Below are 15,651 nucleotides of genomic sequence, written 5' to 3'. Positions count from 1 at the left end.
GACTTTTTGAAAAAAAAAAAACTCACAATTCCCGAACCTGGAAATAGCTTGAATCCTAAAATACACAATCTTAAAATGTAAAGTCACTAAGGAGTCAATGGAAGAGGTCCCTTGAACCATTTGAAAATATTAATAGCGATTAATTAGAGCGATTTGAGTCTTTTTCCTGCGGTAAACTCGAACTTGCAGAGATTTTTCCATTACAGTTTTTCTCTAATAAGATACCATTCGAGTTGTGAATTCATTCAAGGTATAAAAAACTCGACATTCAACCTTTGATAAACAACCCCTGAAATGTTTCATGGTTTCTTTAAAGGATAAGTAACCCTTTATAATAAGTTAATGTATAATTGCTGAGGGTGCTATTGTAAGATATTTTGCAATGTACGTTCATTATTTTTGTTTTTATTCCAAGATATTAAGGGATACATGTACTGTTAATAGAATTGAATTTTTTACTACAGCGCCACCTGCTGGTCATTTTCCCACCAGTCTGACCACCAAGTAGTCAAGGAAGTTGTCAGGACAAAGAAAGAGGCTGCTCTTATGTTTTTCTGCTTAGGAAAGATTTGAGAAAGGTTTCTCATTTTATTCCTAAGCAGAAGAACATCAGAGCAGCCTCTTTCTTTCTCCTGACAACTTCCTTGACACTTGGTGGTCAGACTGGTGGGAAACTGACCAGCAGGTGGCGATGTTTGATGAAAATTCATTCATATTAACAGTACATGTATCTCTTAATATCTTGGAATAAAAATAAATGAATATACATTGCAAAATATCTTAGAATAGCACCCTCATCAATTTTACATTCACTTGTTTTAAAGGTTTACCTATCCTTTAAATGATCTTTAAATGATTCTTGAAATATTTTATTATCTGAAGCGCCTCGTTCGGGTACCGTGCTAAACCTGACAAGTGTAATTTCCTACATGTCAAGCAATTAGACAAACTGAAATGCTAAATGTTCCATTGGGAAGCTCAATTGGAAATGCCACTGTCATACCCCCCGGGCAAAGATGGTTATTATCTTGCCAGGGGACAGGCGCTGGTCACATAAAGATGTAGCCAATTGTACGAGCAGATGGAGGAGTTTTGTTCTGCCACCAACAAGCATAAGGCGCCATCAGCCATTCTAGCTGGAGGAAGACAGCAATTCACTTACAACAGGGAAATAGTCAGAAAAGGAGCCATTCTAGCTGTCATATGGCCAATATTTATGTTGTTGCTACATTGGGTTTATTTTTAACCGCAGCGCATCGTCGGTGACAGTCGCAGGATGAAGGGTTGACGTTTTCTCCATATAAAACAGTAGGAGCTCCAGCTGCCGTAGATATACGAACAGATGGACATGCGTGCCCAGTTTATCCGAAAGCCACATTACATGCAAATCATCTGTAAGAAGAGCCATTACTGAAATAAAGGTTTATACAAATAAAGAATGAAAAATATGCATTGTGGAATATAATAAATGTCCTTATTAGCTGTAAACTGGGATTTTATCACTTTATCAGAATCCACCCCGGGTTTTGCTTGAAGGCAGTGTGTGGATTTATAGGTTTGTTAAAAGTCACAGCATTTTCCATGAAGACATTCTGTTACATGCATTAGCACAAACTATACTCCAAGCCATACTCCCACTGGAAGATTCGTTCTAGTAAGGTAAAAAGGAAAAAAAAATCGCAGTGCCTATATTTTCCATTATCAGTTTTTATTATGTTCCACCATTAGTTCTTTCCAGGAAATAAGTATGAAATCCTTAAAAGGATCTACAGAGAATAAAGCTAGAAATGTGGCTGTAATGTTAGTGCTTCTCTGCCAGCCCAAAGTCACCCCATCCGTTTAGCAATAAAAATCGGTGTCTCAAAGAGTTTGCCAGTAGAAAAATTACTTAAAATATCTTTTAAAAGGGTTGTTCACCTTAAAATTAACTTTTAGTATGATGTAGAGAGTGACAATGTAGAGAGCGACAATTTGCATTTGGTTTTCATTTGTTATTATTTGGTTTTTTTTTTGTTTACAATTTTTTGAGTTTACACTTTCAGCAATCTGCTGGGTAGGGTCCAATTTCCCTAGCAACCATGCACTGATTTAAATAAGAGAATGGAATATGAATAGGAGAAGCTGAATAGTAAGTAGCCTTACAGAGCATTTGTTTTTTTAGATGGGGTCAGTGACCCCCATTTGAAAGCAGTAAAGGGTCAGAAGAAGGGAAATCATTCAAAAACGACAAAAAAGAAAAAATGAAGGCCAACTGAAAATTTGCTTAGCATTGGCCATTCTATAACATGCTAAAAGTTAACTTAAAGGTGTAACATTTTTAGCAACTTCATGTAACTGAATATAATATTTGCCATTGTTTTTAAATCCACTTACATTTGAAAGCTGAAAAAAGAATGAAGATAATTAAAAAAAATAAAAAAGATTAAAAAATAAAAAAAAAAATGAAAGCCATTTGAAATGTTGCTTAGAATTACCGTATATACCCGAGTATAAGCCGAGTTTTTCAGCATCCAAAATGTGCTGAAAAAGTCTACCCCTGACCCGAGTAGCTGAGATTGCAGTCACTTTTAATCATTCCTATACCAACAGTACACTTGGGGAGAGACTGCAATATCCCACAATGCCCTCTGTTGGTTATATGAAAGAATAACAGTGACTGCAATATCACACAGCGCCATCTGTTGGTTATATGAAAGAATAACAGTGACTGCAATATCACACAGCGCCATCTGTTGGTTGTATGAAAGAATAACAGTGCGCCCTCTGTTGGTTATATGAAAGATTAACAGTGACTGCAATATCACACAGCGCCATCTGTTGGTTGTATGAAAGAATAACAGTGCGCCCTCTGTTGGTTATATTAAAGAATAACAGTGACTGCAATATCACACAGCACCCTCTGTTGGTTATATGAAAGAATAACAGTGCGCCCTCTGTTGGTTATATGAAAGAATAACAGTGACTGCAATATCACACAGCACCCTCTGTTTGTTATATGGAAGAAAACAGTGACTGCAATATCACACAGTGCCCTCTGTTGGTTATATGAAAGAATAACAGTGACTGCAATATCACACAGCACCCTCTGTTGGTTATATGAAAGAATAACAGTGACTGCAATATCACACAGCGCCCTCTGTTGGTTATACGAAAGATTAACAGTGACTGCAATATCACACATCGCCCTCTGTTGGTTATACGAAAGATTAACAGTGATGGCAATATCAAACAGCACCCTCTGCACATGGTAGTGGGACAGTGGGACAATGCACACAATAATCCGTTTGGCAATTCTCTGTCACCATCAACTTTGCAAAGAAGTCCGGTTGAACGCTGGGGGGGTCGCTTTGGCAGAATGTGCGCTGCTGGGAGACAGGGCTGTAGTTGTGTCTAGGCTTATACTAGAGTCAATAAGTTTTCCCAGTTTTCGTAGGTAAAATTAGGTACCTCGGCTTATACTCGGGTCGGCTTATACTCGAGTATATACGGTAGTCATTCTATACCTATAAAATTGTAGCCTCACAGAGCAATTGTTTTTGTGGCTATTGGAGTCAGTGACCCCCATTTGAATGCTAGAAAGAGGCAGAAGAACGATAATAATGAAGACCAATTGCAAAGTTGCTAGGAGTAGGATATTTTATTACATACTAAAAGGTAACTTAAAGGGTTTCTGTCATGACTTTTATGATGTAGTTTTTATTCCTAAATTACACTGCAAATAATTCACTCTACAATATAAAATTTTATTCCTGAACCAGCAAGTGTATTGTTTTTAGTTGTAATATTGGTGTGTAGGTGCATCAGGTCATTTTGCCTGGCCATGTGCTTTCAGAAAGAGCCTGCACTTTAGGATGGAACTGCTTTCTGGCAGGCTGTTGTTTCTCCCACTCAATGTAACTGAATGTGTCACAGTGGGACCTGGATTTTACTATTGAGTGCTGTGCTTATATCTACCAGGCAGCTGTTATCTTGTGTTAGGGAGCTGTTATCTGATTACCTTCCCATTGTTGTTAGGCTGCTGGGGGGGGAATGGGAGGGAGGTGATATCACTTCAACTTGCAGTACAGCAGTGAAGAGTGAAGTTTATCAGAGAACAAGTCAAATGACTGGGGGCAGATGAGAAACTGACAATATGTCTAGCCCCATGTCAGATTTCAAAATTAAATATAAAAAAAAAACTGTTTGCTCTTTTGAAAAATGGATTTCAGTGCAGAATTCTGCTGGAGCAGCTCTATTAACCGATGCATTTTGAAAAAAAAAAAAAAAACATTTTTTCGCATTACAGTATGCCTTTAAAGGTGAACCACCCCTTTAATTGCCACTAATAGAAATCTTCAAGGGTAAAACACTTAAATTGCCTATTAGCTTGAAAATGCATTTGTATGCCCTTTTGTAACTATTTGTCTGAAGCATTATTTCCCATGGGCAACAAAGAGCCTGGCGTGTCATTGCCCTTAAAGGGATACTGTCATGGGGGAAAAAAAATTTTTCAATCAATGAATCAGTTAATAGTGCTGCTCCAACAGAATTCTGCATTGAAATCCATTTCTCAAAAGAGCAAACAGATTTTTTTATATTCAATTTTAAAATCTGACATGGGGCTAGACATTTTGTCAATTTCCCAGCTGCTCCTGGTCATGTGACTTGTGCCTGAACTTTAGGAGAGAAATGCTTTCTGGCAGGCTGCTGTTTTTCCTTCTCAATGTAACTGAATGGGTTATTACTACTGAGTGCTGTCCTTAGATCTACCAGGCAGCTGTTATCTTGTGTTAGGGAGCTGCTATCTGGTTACCTTCCCATTGTTGTTTGGCTGCTGGGGGGAAAAGGGAGGGGGGATATCACTCTAACTTGCAGTACAGCAGCAGTAAAGAGTGATTGAAGTTTATCAGAACACAAGTAGGGTTGCCACCTGGCCGGTATTTTACCAGCCTGGCCGGTAAAAATTATGGCTGATCCCAATGTTATTAATAGGGAAAAAAGTTAAATATATAGGAAGGCCAGTATTTTTTTCCAGAAAAGGTGGCAACCCTAAGCACAAGTCACATGACTTGGGGCAGCTGGGAAATTGACAATATGTCTAGTCCCCTGTCAGATTTCTGATTCATTTTGAAAAAATTTTTTTTCCCATGACAGTATCCCTTTAAAAGTTTATGCTCTGTGGCTCTCTAACTTGGACCATAAATTGCTAACTGGTTGCTAGGGTTATACTATACCTAGCAACCAGGCAGATGAGCCAGTGGAAGATGAGCCCGAACAGAACAATAACATGATAACACTGATAATCTAGCCTTTGCATGGGACAGAAAGCTGACAGCAAGCAATAGGGTATTAGTTAGAGAACACATTTAGACTGCAAGCTCTGCAGTGCAGGGACCGCCTTCTTGTCATCTTTTAAAATGTGTAATCTTCAATGCGACTGAATCTATTTCTGTACCACTATCTTGTTATTCCCCCCCTGTGTTCTTTGAAACTATCGTCTCTATGAAGGCAGTGCTTTTCAGAAAATATAATAAATCATCAAAAAAGAAGAAAAAAAAAAAGATGAGAAACGATGACCTTGAGAAAGAGGGCTGAACAGAAGACACTGTGATTTCCAACAGCTGGAAAACAATGAGTGTAACTGCAGGGGGTAAGTACCTTTGTAATTATTTCTTTTATCTCTCACATAACAGGAACATGATACAGTCTGGGAAACCACTGACATTTACACTGAGAATAACTCTAGTCTCAAATTATAACTGAGGAACCTACCTGTGACATCAGTTTAGTAACAGCAGCGGAGAGTATGTTTTAGAACACAATTAAATGTACTAGAATATTGATAATCCTATTGCAGGTCTTTCCCTACCATCTATAAAGATTTAACAAAGACTGGAAAGCATTGCTGGCTTGTAGTACAGAGATCCAAGGTTCAATTCCAGCCAGAGAACTTCATACAATAAGTTTGTTTGTTCTCCCTGTGTCTTTGTAGGTTTCCTTTATAAACTGACAGTTTTTAGTGTTTATGGGGTGTCGGCAGACCTGTATAGGTATGGTATCTGCTATCTGGAAACCGTTTATCCAGAGAGCTACAAATGACGGGAAGGCCATCTCCCATAGACGCCGTTTTATCCAAATAATCCAAATTTTTCAAAATCATTCCTTTTTTATCTTCAATAATAAAAACAGTAGTTTGTACTTGATCCCAACTAAGATATAATTAATCCTTATTGGAGGCAAAACCAGCCCATTGGGTTTATTTAATGTTTATATGATTTTCTAGTAGACTTAAAGGAGAAACAAACCTGTACTCGAAAAAACCTCTACCCCCTACTCTGCATAGACCAAATTCCCTCCTCCCCCACAGCCTAACTGCCCCCCGGCAAATACCCCTAATTTTTTTACTTACCCCTCCGTGCAGATCTGGCCTCGAGAGTTCACGGGCGCCATCTTCTTTTTTCGGTCTTCTTCGGAATCTGAGCAGAGTTTTGGCACTTGCACAGTTGGAGTAAATTTCTGGTCCCAAACAACTACGCATGCGCAGAAAGTCACAAAACTCTGCTCAGATTCCGAAGAACCCGAAAAAAGAAGATGACGCCCGTGAACTCCTGAGCCCAGATCTGCATGGAGGGCTAAATAAAAAATTAGGGGCATTTGCCCGAAGGGCAGTTAGGCTGTGGGGGAGGAGGGAGGTTGGTCTACGCAGGGTAGGGGTTATTTCTAGTACAGGTGTGTTTCTCCTTTAAAGGGAAACCTGTTGTCAACAAATATTATCCCTAATCAGGTGTGGGCTAATAGAACCGGCTCTCTGCTTGGGGTAACATTGCCCCCTTCCAGCGCTAGGATACTCGCACCTGGAGATCCCTCCCGTTGGGGTTGGCCTAGCACTGACAAATATATTGTTATTGCTACTTTTTATTACTCATCTTTCTATACAGGTCTCCAGTTCCAGTCTCTTATTCAAATCAATGCATGGTTGCTAGGGTAATTTGGACCCTTAGCAACCACATTGCTGGAATTGTAAACTGGAGAGCTGCTGAAGAAAAAGCTAAATAACTCAAAAACCACAAATAATAAGAAATGAAAACCAGTTACAAATTGTCTCCGAATATCACGCTCTACATCATACTAAAAGTTTATTTAAAGTTTAACGATCTGCCCAGCTTAAGAGGAGAAACTGGGCCCTTAAGAAATGTTGTACAGGTATGGGACCTGTTATCCACAACGGATCCCATACCTGAACTCTGACTTTCCAGCACAGGTTGCAGTACATGATGGTGGATAAAAGTCATATTCAGCATGCAGGCACTTACTCCTAATAATAAGTACTACTGTGCACAAGGGGTTACAGAACTGTCTAATTAAAGTAACAGTATGCAATGTAAGAACTTTTTGCCATTGATTCGTGCCGGAGACACAGCTGTAGCACTGGCTTCTGCTCCCTTTCACTAGACAAGGCTCCCATTATGTTCTCACAATGATGGAAACATTGCTAAAAAGAAATCCATTAGATAATTGGCTCTTCCAGAGCTTGAAATAAAATAACAGCAAGCAGGTAAATGTCAACTGTTTGGGCCGTATCTGTGAGAGAGCCACTTACAGAACTTCAGATACGTTAACCACAATGCTTGCTTTAAAGGGAAGTAAAATGCAGATCAATATATACTTCTAATATGGCTCCTGGGGGACTGGAGAGGCTGCGTCGCTCCTCTTCTCGGCTTCAGCAGAACAGGCAGGTGAACAGATGCTTGCCAGTTAAAGGAGAATTAAACCCTGATTATAGAAATGGCTAAAAATGCCATATTTTATATAGTAAATCTATTGCACCAGCCTAAAGTTTTAGCTTGTCAATAGCAGCAATGATCCAGGACTTCAAACTTGTCACAGGGGGTCACCATCTTGGAAAGTGTCTGTGACACTCACATGCTCAGTGGGCTCTGAGCAGCTGTTGAGAAGCTAAGCTTAGGGCTCGTCACTAATTATCCAGCAGAAAATGAGCTTCCCCTGTAATATAAGCTGATGCTACAAGGCTGATTATTAAATTCTGATGCTAATTGCACTGGTTTCGGTGCTGCCATGTAGTAATTATCTGTATTAATTACTAATCAGCCTTATATTGTGACATTTCTATTCTATGTGTACTGTATATTGTGAGTGGGTCCCTAAGCTCAGTAAGTGACAGCAGCACAGAACATGTGCAGTGAATCAGCAGAAAAGAAGATGGGGAGCTACTGGGGCATCTTTGGAGACACAGATCTTTACTGCTAAAGGGTTGTGGTTGCCTTGGGCTGGTACAGAAGCCCAAAACATAATGTACAACATTTCTAGCTACTTCTTTAGTTAGGCTTTAGTTCTCCTTTAATGAAGTTTTGCCGGTCTATAAGGCTGGAGGGAGGGCAGGCAACCAAAGGGCAAGGAAATAAAAGTAATGAACCACAGTGCTATTTAGATGGTATATGCAATTATATAAAGTCTTCAGACAATTCCGATAATTCCGACCTGCTCTCTCCCTGGGGAACACTGAAGAAAAGCAATGCAAAATAGGGCAGGCCCGAAGCAGAACAAAAGCCATTTTACAGTAATATTCTCTGGATGAATTGAGCTTAGTAATGGGAATTCTTTGCTGGCAAAGGTATATAGAACCTCTCTATAAGCACCAGATAATGAGATATTCACAAATTCTTCCCTGTCCTGGACAAAGCACACGGCGTTGTATATTCAATATAAAATATCATAACATGGGACTAGAGACTAGACATGCACTGAATCCACTATTTTGGGATTCAGGTGAATCACAAACCTTTCATGAAGGAACAGTGTCGGACTGGCCCACCGGGATACCAGGAAAAGTCCCAATGGGCCCAGGTGTCAGTGGACCCTCATGCTGCTAAATATTTGGCCTATTTCATGGCCATTCCATATTTCTATGAGAACAAAGAGGCTAAATAGAGAGAAAAACAGAGTATAGTATGTAAAGAAAAGAGACTAGGAGAATAGAGGTTGAGTGAGGAGAGTAAGAAAAATAGTAGAGAGTGGGCCCCGAGTGGGCCCCTTGTCAAAGATTAATTGGTGGGCCCCTGGTCAAAGGTTTTTGGGTGGGCCCCTGGTGTCCCAGTCTGACACTGTGAAGGAATGACCAAATTCTTAAAGAACAGGAAGCCCCGAAAAATGAAGATCTTTTAAAGTAATGAAAATAAAATGTACTATCGGGCTGCACTGATAAAATTGGCGTGTTTGCTTTAGAAAGACTATTATAGGTTATATAAACAAGCTGCTGTGTAGCCATGGGGGCAGCCATTCTAAGCTAAAACAAAGTAGAAAAGGCACAGGACACACAGCAGATAACATAGAAGCTCTGTAGTATACAATGGGATTCTTCAGAACATATCCGTTATCTACTGTGTATCCTGTGACTGAATGGCTGCCCCCATGGCTACACAGCAGCTTGTTTATATAAACTATAGTAGTACTTATCTGTTATCTACTGTGTATCCTGTGCTTGAATGGCTGCCCCCATGGCTACACAGCAGCTTGTTTATATAAACTATAGTAGTACTTATCTGTTATCTACTGTGTACCCTGTGCTTGAATGGCTGCCCTCATGGATACACAGCAGCTTGTTTATATAAACTATAGTAGTACTTATCTGTTATCTATTGTGTATCCTATGCTTGAATGGCTGCCCCCATGGCTACACAGAAGCTTGTTTATATAAACTATAGTAGCACTTATCTGTTATCTACTGTGTATCCATGCTTGTTTACATAAACTATAGAAGAGTTATATTGTCATTCATTTAAAACAATTACATTTTTTGGTATTACTGTTCCTTTAACTGAATCTGAACCATATGCAAGCTAGGGTTTGGGTTCAGCTAAATGGTTAAAAAGAAAAAAAAGATCTCTGTTTCCTTGTCTGTGATGAGTAGTCATATGATTTAAAGGGGTTGTTTGCCTTTGAATTAACTTTTAGTATTATGTAGAGAGTGATATTCTGAGACAATCTGTAATTGGGTTTCCTCATTAATCATTTGGGGTTTTTCAGTTGTTTAGCTTTTTATGCAGCTGCTCTCCAGTCTGAAATCTAGTTGCTGGGGTACAAATTACCTTAGCAACCATGCACTTATTTGAAGATACTGGAATATGAATAGGAGAGGCCTGAATAGAAAGATAAGTAATACAATGTAGCAATTACAATACATTTGTAGCCTTACAGAGCATTTGTTTTAGATGGAGTCAATGACATCCATTTGGAAGTTGGAAAGAATAATAAGAAGGCAAATAACTCAAAAACTATAACAAAGAGAAAACGAAGGCCAATTGAATAGCTGCTTAGAATGAGCCATTATATAATATACTAAAAGATAACTTAAAAGCGAACCAGCCCTTTAAGGATTCAGCCAATCACTTTGATGATTCAGCTGAACCTGAATCCAACACCATCCCTATGGCAAAACTGGGTGCATCTTAGCCACAGCAACTTTTTGCCCAGGCCATGCCAGTTTCGCCCACAGACATGCCCTAATCCCACCCAGACCACACCCCCTACTCTGCAGGATTTGGTGTGTTTTAATGGTTTTCATTTGAAGGCAGGTAAGTACAATTAGGTAAATACAATTAGGGTGAGAATTCTGCAAAAGGTTGACTGGGCTGTAAATGTAGGTGACAGGGGAAATATTAGGGTGACTCCCTAAAAATTAGGGTGATGTCTGTCGGACATACCTCCCCAGACCTGTTATCATTTCCCTGGCTGTAGGAGAAAATGTAGGAGAAAATGCATGAAGTTCCTCCCACCTTCTTCTTTACCATGTAATGTTACAGGCATGGGACCAGTTCTCCAAAATTCTTAGGACCTGAGGTTTTCCGGATAAGGGATCTTTTTGCAATTGGGATCTCCACACATTAATTCAGCTTAAAATGAATTTAAACGTTAAATACATCCAATAGGCTGGGTTTGCCTCCAATTATATCTTAGTTCAGATCAAGTACAAGCTACTGTTTTATTATTACAGAGAAAAAAGGAAATCATTTCTACAAATTTGAGTTATTTCTATGGGAGATGGCCTTCTCATAATTCAGAGCTTTCTGGATAAGCGATCCCATACCTGTACCAATATTTTCTTCCTTATTTGTACAGGTATGAGACCTGTTATCCAAAATGCTCAGATCCTGGGGTTTTCCAGATAATGGATCTTTCCATAATTTGGATCTTCATACCTTAAGCCTACTAGAAAATCATGTTAACATGAAATAAACCCAATAGGCTGGTTTTGCTTCCAATAAGGATTAATTATATCTTAGTTGAGATCAAGTACAAGCTACTGTTTTATTATTACAGAGAAAAAGGAAATCATTTTTAAAAATGTGGTTTATTTGGATATAATGGATCTCCGCACATTAATTCTGCTTACAATGAATTTGTTTTCCGTCCAATAAGGATTAATAATATCTTAGTTGGGATCAAGTTACTGTTTTATTACTACAGAGAAAACAATTTGAGTTATTTGATTAAAATGGAGTCTAGGGGAGTTGGCCTTTCCATAATTCGGAGCTTTCTGGATAATGGGTTTCCGGATAATGGATCCAATACCTGTACAGCAGTACAGAATAAAAATAATGAAAGTCAGGAAATCGATACATTTGAGAAATGCCAAGATCCCAAGGTTTACTAAAATAAATGACTGCAGTACAAAAGCATCGCTGAGAAAGAAAAAAAAATCTATTTTTCCATTTATAAGCCAGCCCTTCAAGCATACACTGTGAAAATCTTTTTTCCACTCCCAGGAGCCAGTAAATTAGTCAGTGCTCCACTCACTGCATGAAGGAGAAGCACGACACATGCACAACACATGCACAACAACCAGTGCACACAGACACTTCAGAGACCCGCACGTGCCAAGTGGTTAATTAATAACACAGAGCTGCCTCTCACATAATGATAATTACACCTAGATCTGCTTCTGTGTGACATATGGTGAACAGGCAGCGACCACAAAGGTGCCCATGTATCGTTTTCAGAGGATACAGGTATAGGATCCGTTATCCCGTTATTAAGAAAGCTCCGAATTACGGAAAGCCCTTCCTCCCATAGACTCCATTTTAATCCATATTTTTAAAAATCATTTCTTTTTTCTCTGTAATAATAAAACAGTAGATTGTACTTGATCCCAACTAAGATATAATTAATCCCTATTGGAAGCAAAACCAGCCTATTGGGTTTATTTAATATTTACATGATTTTCTAGTAGACTTAAGGTACCAAGATCCAAATTATGGAAAATTTCAGGTCCAGAGCTTCTGGATAACAGGTCCCATACCTGTATTTAAAAAATAACTGTAAGAAGAATACGCTGCCAACCAAACAGGATAAACTGGATTTGAAAAACATAAGAAATGGAACAATTCACTTGCAGTTCTTTTTTTTTAAATGTATGAAATTGTTGAAACAAAATGAGATTTTGGACAGAAGCCAATGATGAAATCATTTAAGAATGTCGCTTTGATAGGAAAAATTGATATGATCCCAAAAATTTTTTGCATAAAGAGGCTTCCTGAATGTAGCAGCCTAAATATTCTGGTTAAAATGCCCAATCTTGCTCTTTACGATAATCTGAATTTGTCAAGTAACTCGCATCTTGAAGAAAAAGTAACATCAAAAAAATAAAAGCATTTCAAAGTGTTGCCCTGCATTGGTAAAAGTCATGTGTTGGCTTTAAAATAGGGATGCACCGAAACCAGGATTCGGTTCAGGATTGGGCGTTTTTCAGCAGGATTTGGATTCGCCGCAAAGCCTTCTGCCTGGCCAAACCTAATGCTAATTTGCATATGCAAATTAGGGTGGGGATGAAAATCGTATGACTTTTAATCACAAAACAAAGAAGTAAAAAATGTTTTCCCCTTCCCACCCCTAATTTGCATATGCAAATAAGGATTTGGTTCAGTATTCGGACTACCGGTAATCTTTCATGAAGAATTCGGGGGTTCGGCCAAATCCAAAATAGTGGATTCGGTGCATCCTTATTTTGAAAACACTACTATTAACACGGTTCCGTGAAGCCATGGGGGCAGCCATTCAAGAAATGGGTTACATAGGGGCAAATTCACTAAAGTGTGAAGTGGCTAAAAAATATTCGCCAGCGTGACATCATTTTGCAAATTCGCCGATTTACTAAAGGTCCCTGGCGCCAATTCGCTAGCGAAGTAGATAGACTCTAGCGGTACTTCGCTCCCTAACGCCAGGCAAAGCTGCACTCTGGCAAAGGGACGTAACTACGCTAATTCACTTAGATGTGGATTTTTCTGAACGTTACCTCTAGCGCCAGAGTTTACTTCGCCAGCTCAGACCAGGCGAAGTGCAATAGAGTAGATTAGTCCCCAAAAACGCTGGTGTCTTTTACTTTTTACAGGGTGATAAGCTGAAAAAGATCGTAGTTTTTTTTTTGGGGTACCCACCTTCCTCCCTACATTTCCTAACATATGGCACATAAACTATACACTGGGCTCATGTGTAGGGCAATATAACAACTCTATTTTATTTTATTAAGGTTCCCTGGGCTTGTGTAATGTAATGTATTTGCTGCTACATATACGTCCATTCAACTTTAACTCACCGCCGTATGCTAATTAGACATTGCTAGCGTAACTTCAAACTGTTATCGTGTTATCGCTAGCGCAACTTTGCAAGCGTTCGGTACCCTGGATACAACTTTGGACTTCGTTGTCCTGGCGAATCTACGCCTGGCGAAGTGCTGCAATGTCAGCGAAGCCGTCGCAAGTAAATTTTCACCCATAGACCTTAACATGCACTCTGTTGAATATTGTATTCTATGACAGAGAATATCTGTTATCTATTAAGTAACCTGTGCCTTTTCTCCTTTTTCAGCATGAATGGCTGCTCCCATGGCTATACTGCAGCTTGTTTCTATAAATGATGGTACTCTTTCTAAAGCACACAACTTTTACCAATGCAGGGCAGCAGTACATTATATTATAATTACTGTAAAATGCTTTTATTTTTTGGTGTTACTGTTCCTTTAAACCAAAGTCTCTGGTGTTTTTGGCCCGGAATTACCTTTCCAGATACTGTTAGAGGGCATCGGAGGGAGATTTTGGAACACTGAAGTGCATTGTATAATGGACTGCCGAGGATTTGCAGGTAAAGGGTTTGCATCTTTAATGCAGTGCAGAGAGACAGTATTGTTTCCATTTTTTATCTGTAGGATGTATTTCTGCTTTATTGTGTGAAAGTGCTGAGCTCAGTACAAAGCAAGACATAATGAATAACAATAAATGAATGGGGTTAGTGAGCCTGTGAGCTGGAAATGTTAAGGCTAATAGTAAAGGCTGTGAGTAACAGCACAGAATAAAGGGATATTAAACTCACAGGCATAGGGTAACTATGGGTAACATCAGGCAGGGGTACAGTATTTTTTTGTGAATTTCAACAAAGCACATCTTGAATGCACGCCTTTAAGTGCTCCTATGCATGCAGCTTTGGGTGTGGGGGTGATCCTGGGACTGCTGCTGCCGTATTTCCGTTTTAAAAAGTGGTTCACCTTTAAGTTAACTTTTAGTATGTTATAGAATGGCACAATTCTAAGCAATTCATATTTTATAGTTTTTGAATTATTTGCCTTCTCTTTCCAGCTTTTAAAAAGGGGTCACTGACCCCATCTAAAAAGTAAATGCTCCTAAAGGCTACACATTAAGGGGCCGATTCACCAAGGGTCGAATATCGAGGATAAATTAACCCTCGATATTCGACTGGGATTTTAGCGCAAATAGTGTGATCGAACGATTATTCCTTCGATCGAACGATAAAATCCTTTGAACCGAACGATAAAATCCTTCGAATCGAACGATTCGAAGGTTTTTAATCCAACGATCGAAGGAATATCCTTCGATCAAAAAAACTTTGGAAAGCCTATGGGGACCTTCCCCATAGGCTAACATTGAGTTCGGTAGCTTTTAGATGGCGAACTAGGGGGTCGAAGTTGTAGTCGTAGTAGCCCATTCGATGGTCAAAGTAGCCCAAAAAACACTTCGAAATTCGAAGTTTTTTTACTTCGAATCCTTCACTCGAAGTTAGTGAATCGGCCCCTAATTGTTACTTTTTATTACTCATATTTCTATTCAGGCCTGTCCTACTCATATTCCAGTCTCTTATTCAACACAATGCATGGTTGCTAGGGTAATTTGGACCCTAGCAACCAGATAGCTAAAAAAGCAAACTGGAGAGCTGCCGAATAAAAAGTTAAATAAATCAAAAACCACTAATAATAAGAAATAAAAACCAGTTGCAAGTTGTCTCAAAATATCATTCTCTATATCATATTAAAAGTAAATTTAAAGGTGAACAACCCATTTAAAGTTAAAGGAGGCGACTTTTTGCCATCCCTGGTAACTGGCCGCTCACTGTCACTGGCTCTCACATTGCCTCAGGAGCAGCCCTGTTTGTGTCTTCTTCCTGCACAGAAACTGGTCTCTTTTAACCATGCAACCTACCTAAGCATCTGTAGGGAACCACAATGTGAGTGCGGCTCTTGCACTGCTTTCGTCCTTTCTTGCACCAATTCTGGATTGTCACCGGCTGGTTGGCTTCAACAACGTTGGTAATCTGCAGCTCTGGGTATACCTGAAAACAGAGGTTGAAGTGGTAGTTAGAAGCAGAAGG

General features: G+C 39.2%; 1 protein-coding gene across 4 annotated transcripts in view; it reads right to left on the bottom strand.

Annotated features, from left to right (window-relative positions):
* The window catches only part of app.L (amyloid beta precursor protein L homeolog), a 145,047-nt gene that overhangs the window by 69,652 nt on the left and 59,744 nt on the right, over positions 1–15,651 (bottom strand). For all 4 annotated transcript variants that reach the window (XM_018244877.2, XM_018244878.2, XM_018244879.2 and 1 more), the window contains 1 exon segment: positions 15,483–15,612. In XM_018244877.2, coding sequence (XP_018100366.1) covers positions 15,483–15,612 — 130 coding nt within the window.

Source organism: Xenopus laevis, chromosome 2L, assembly GCF_017654675.1.
Source record: "Xenopus laevis strain J_2021 chromosome 2L, Xenopus_laevis_v10.1, whole genome shotgun sequence".
Classification (NCBI taxonomy): domain Eukaryota; kingdom Metazoa; phylum Chordata; class Amphibia; order Anura; family Pipidae; genus Xenopus; species Xenopus laevis.
This window is presented reverse-complemented; position numbering and strand designations above follow the sequence as displayed.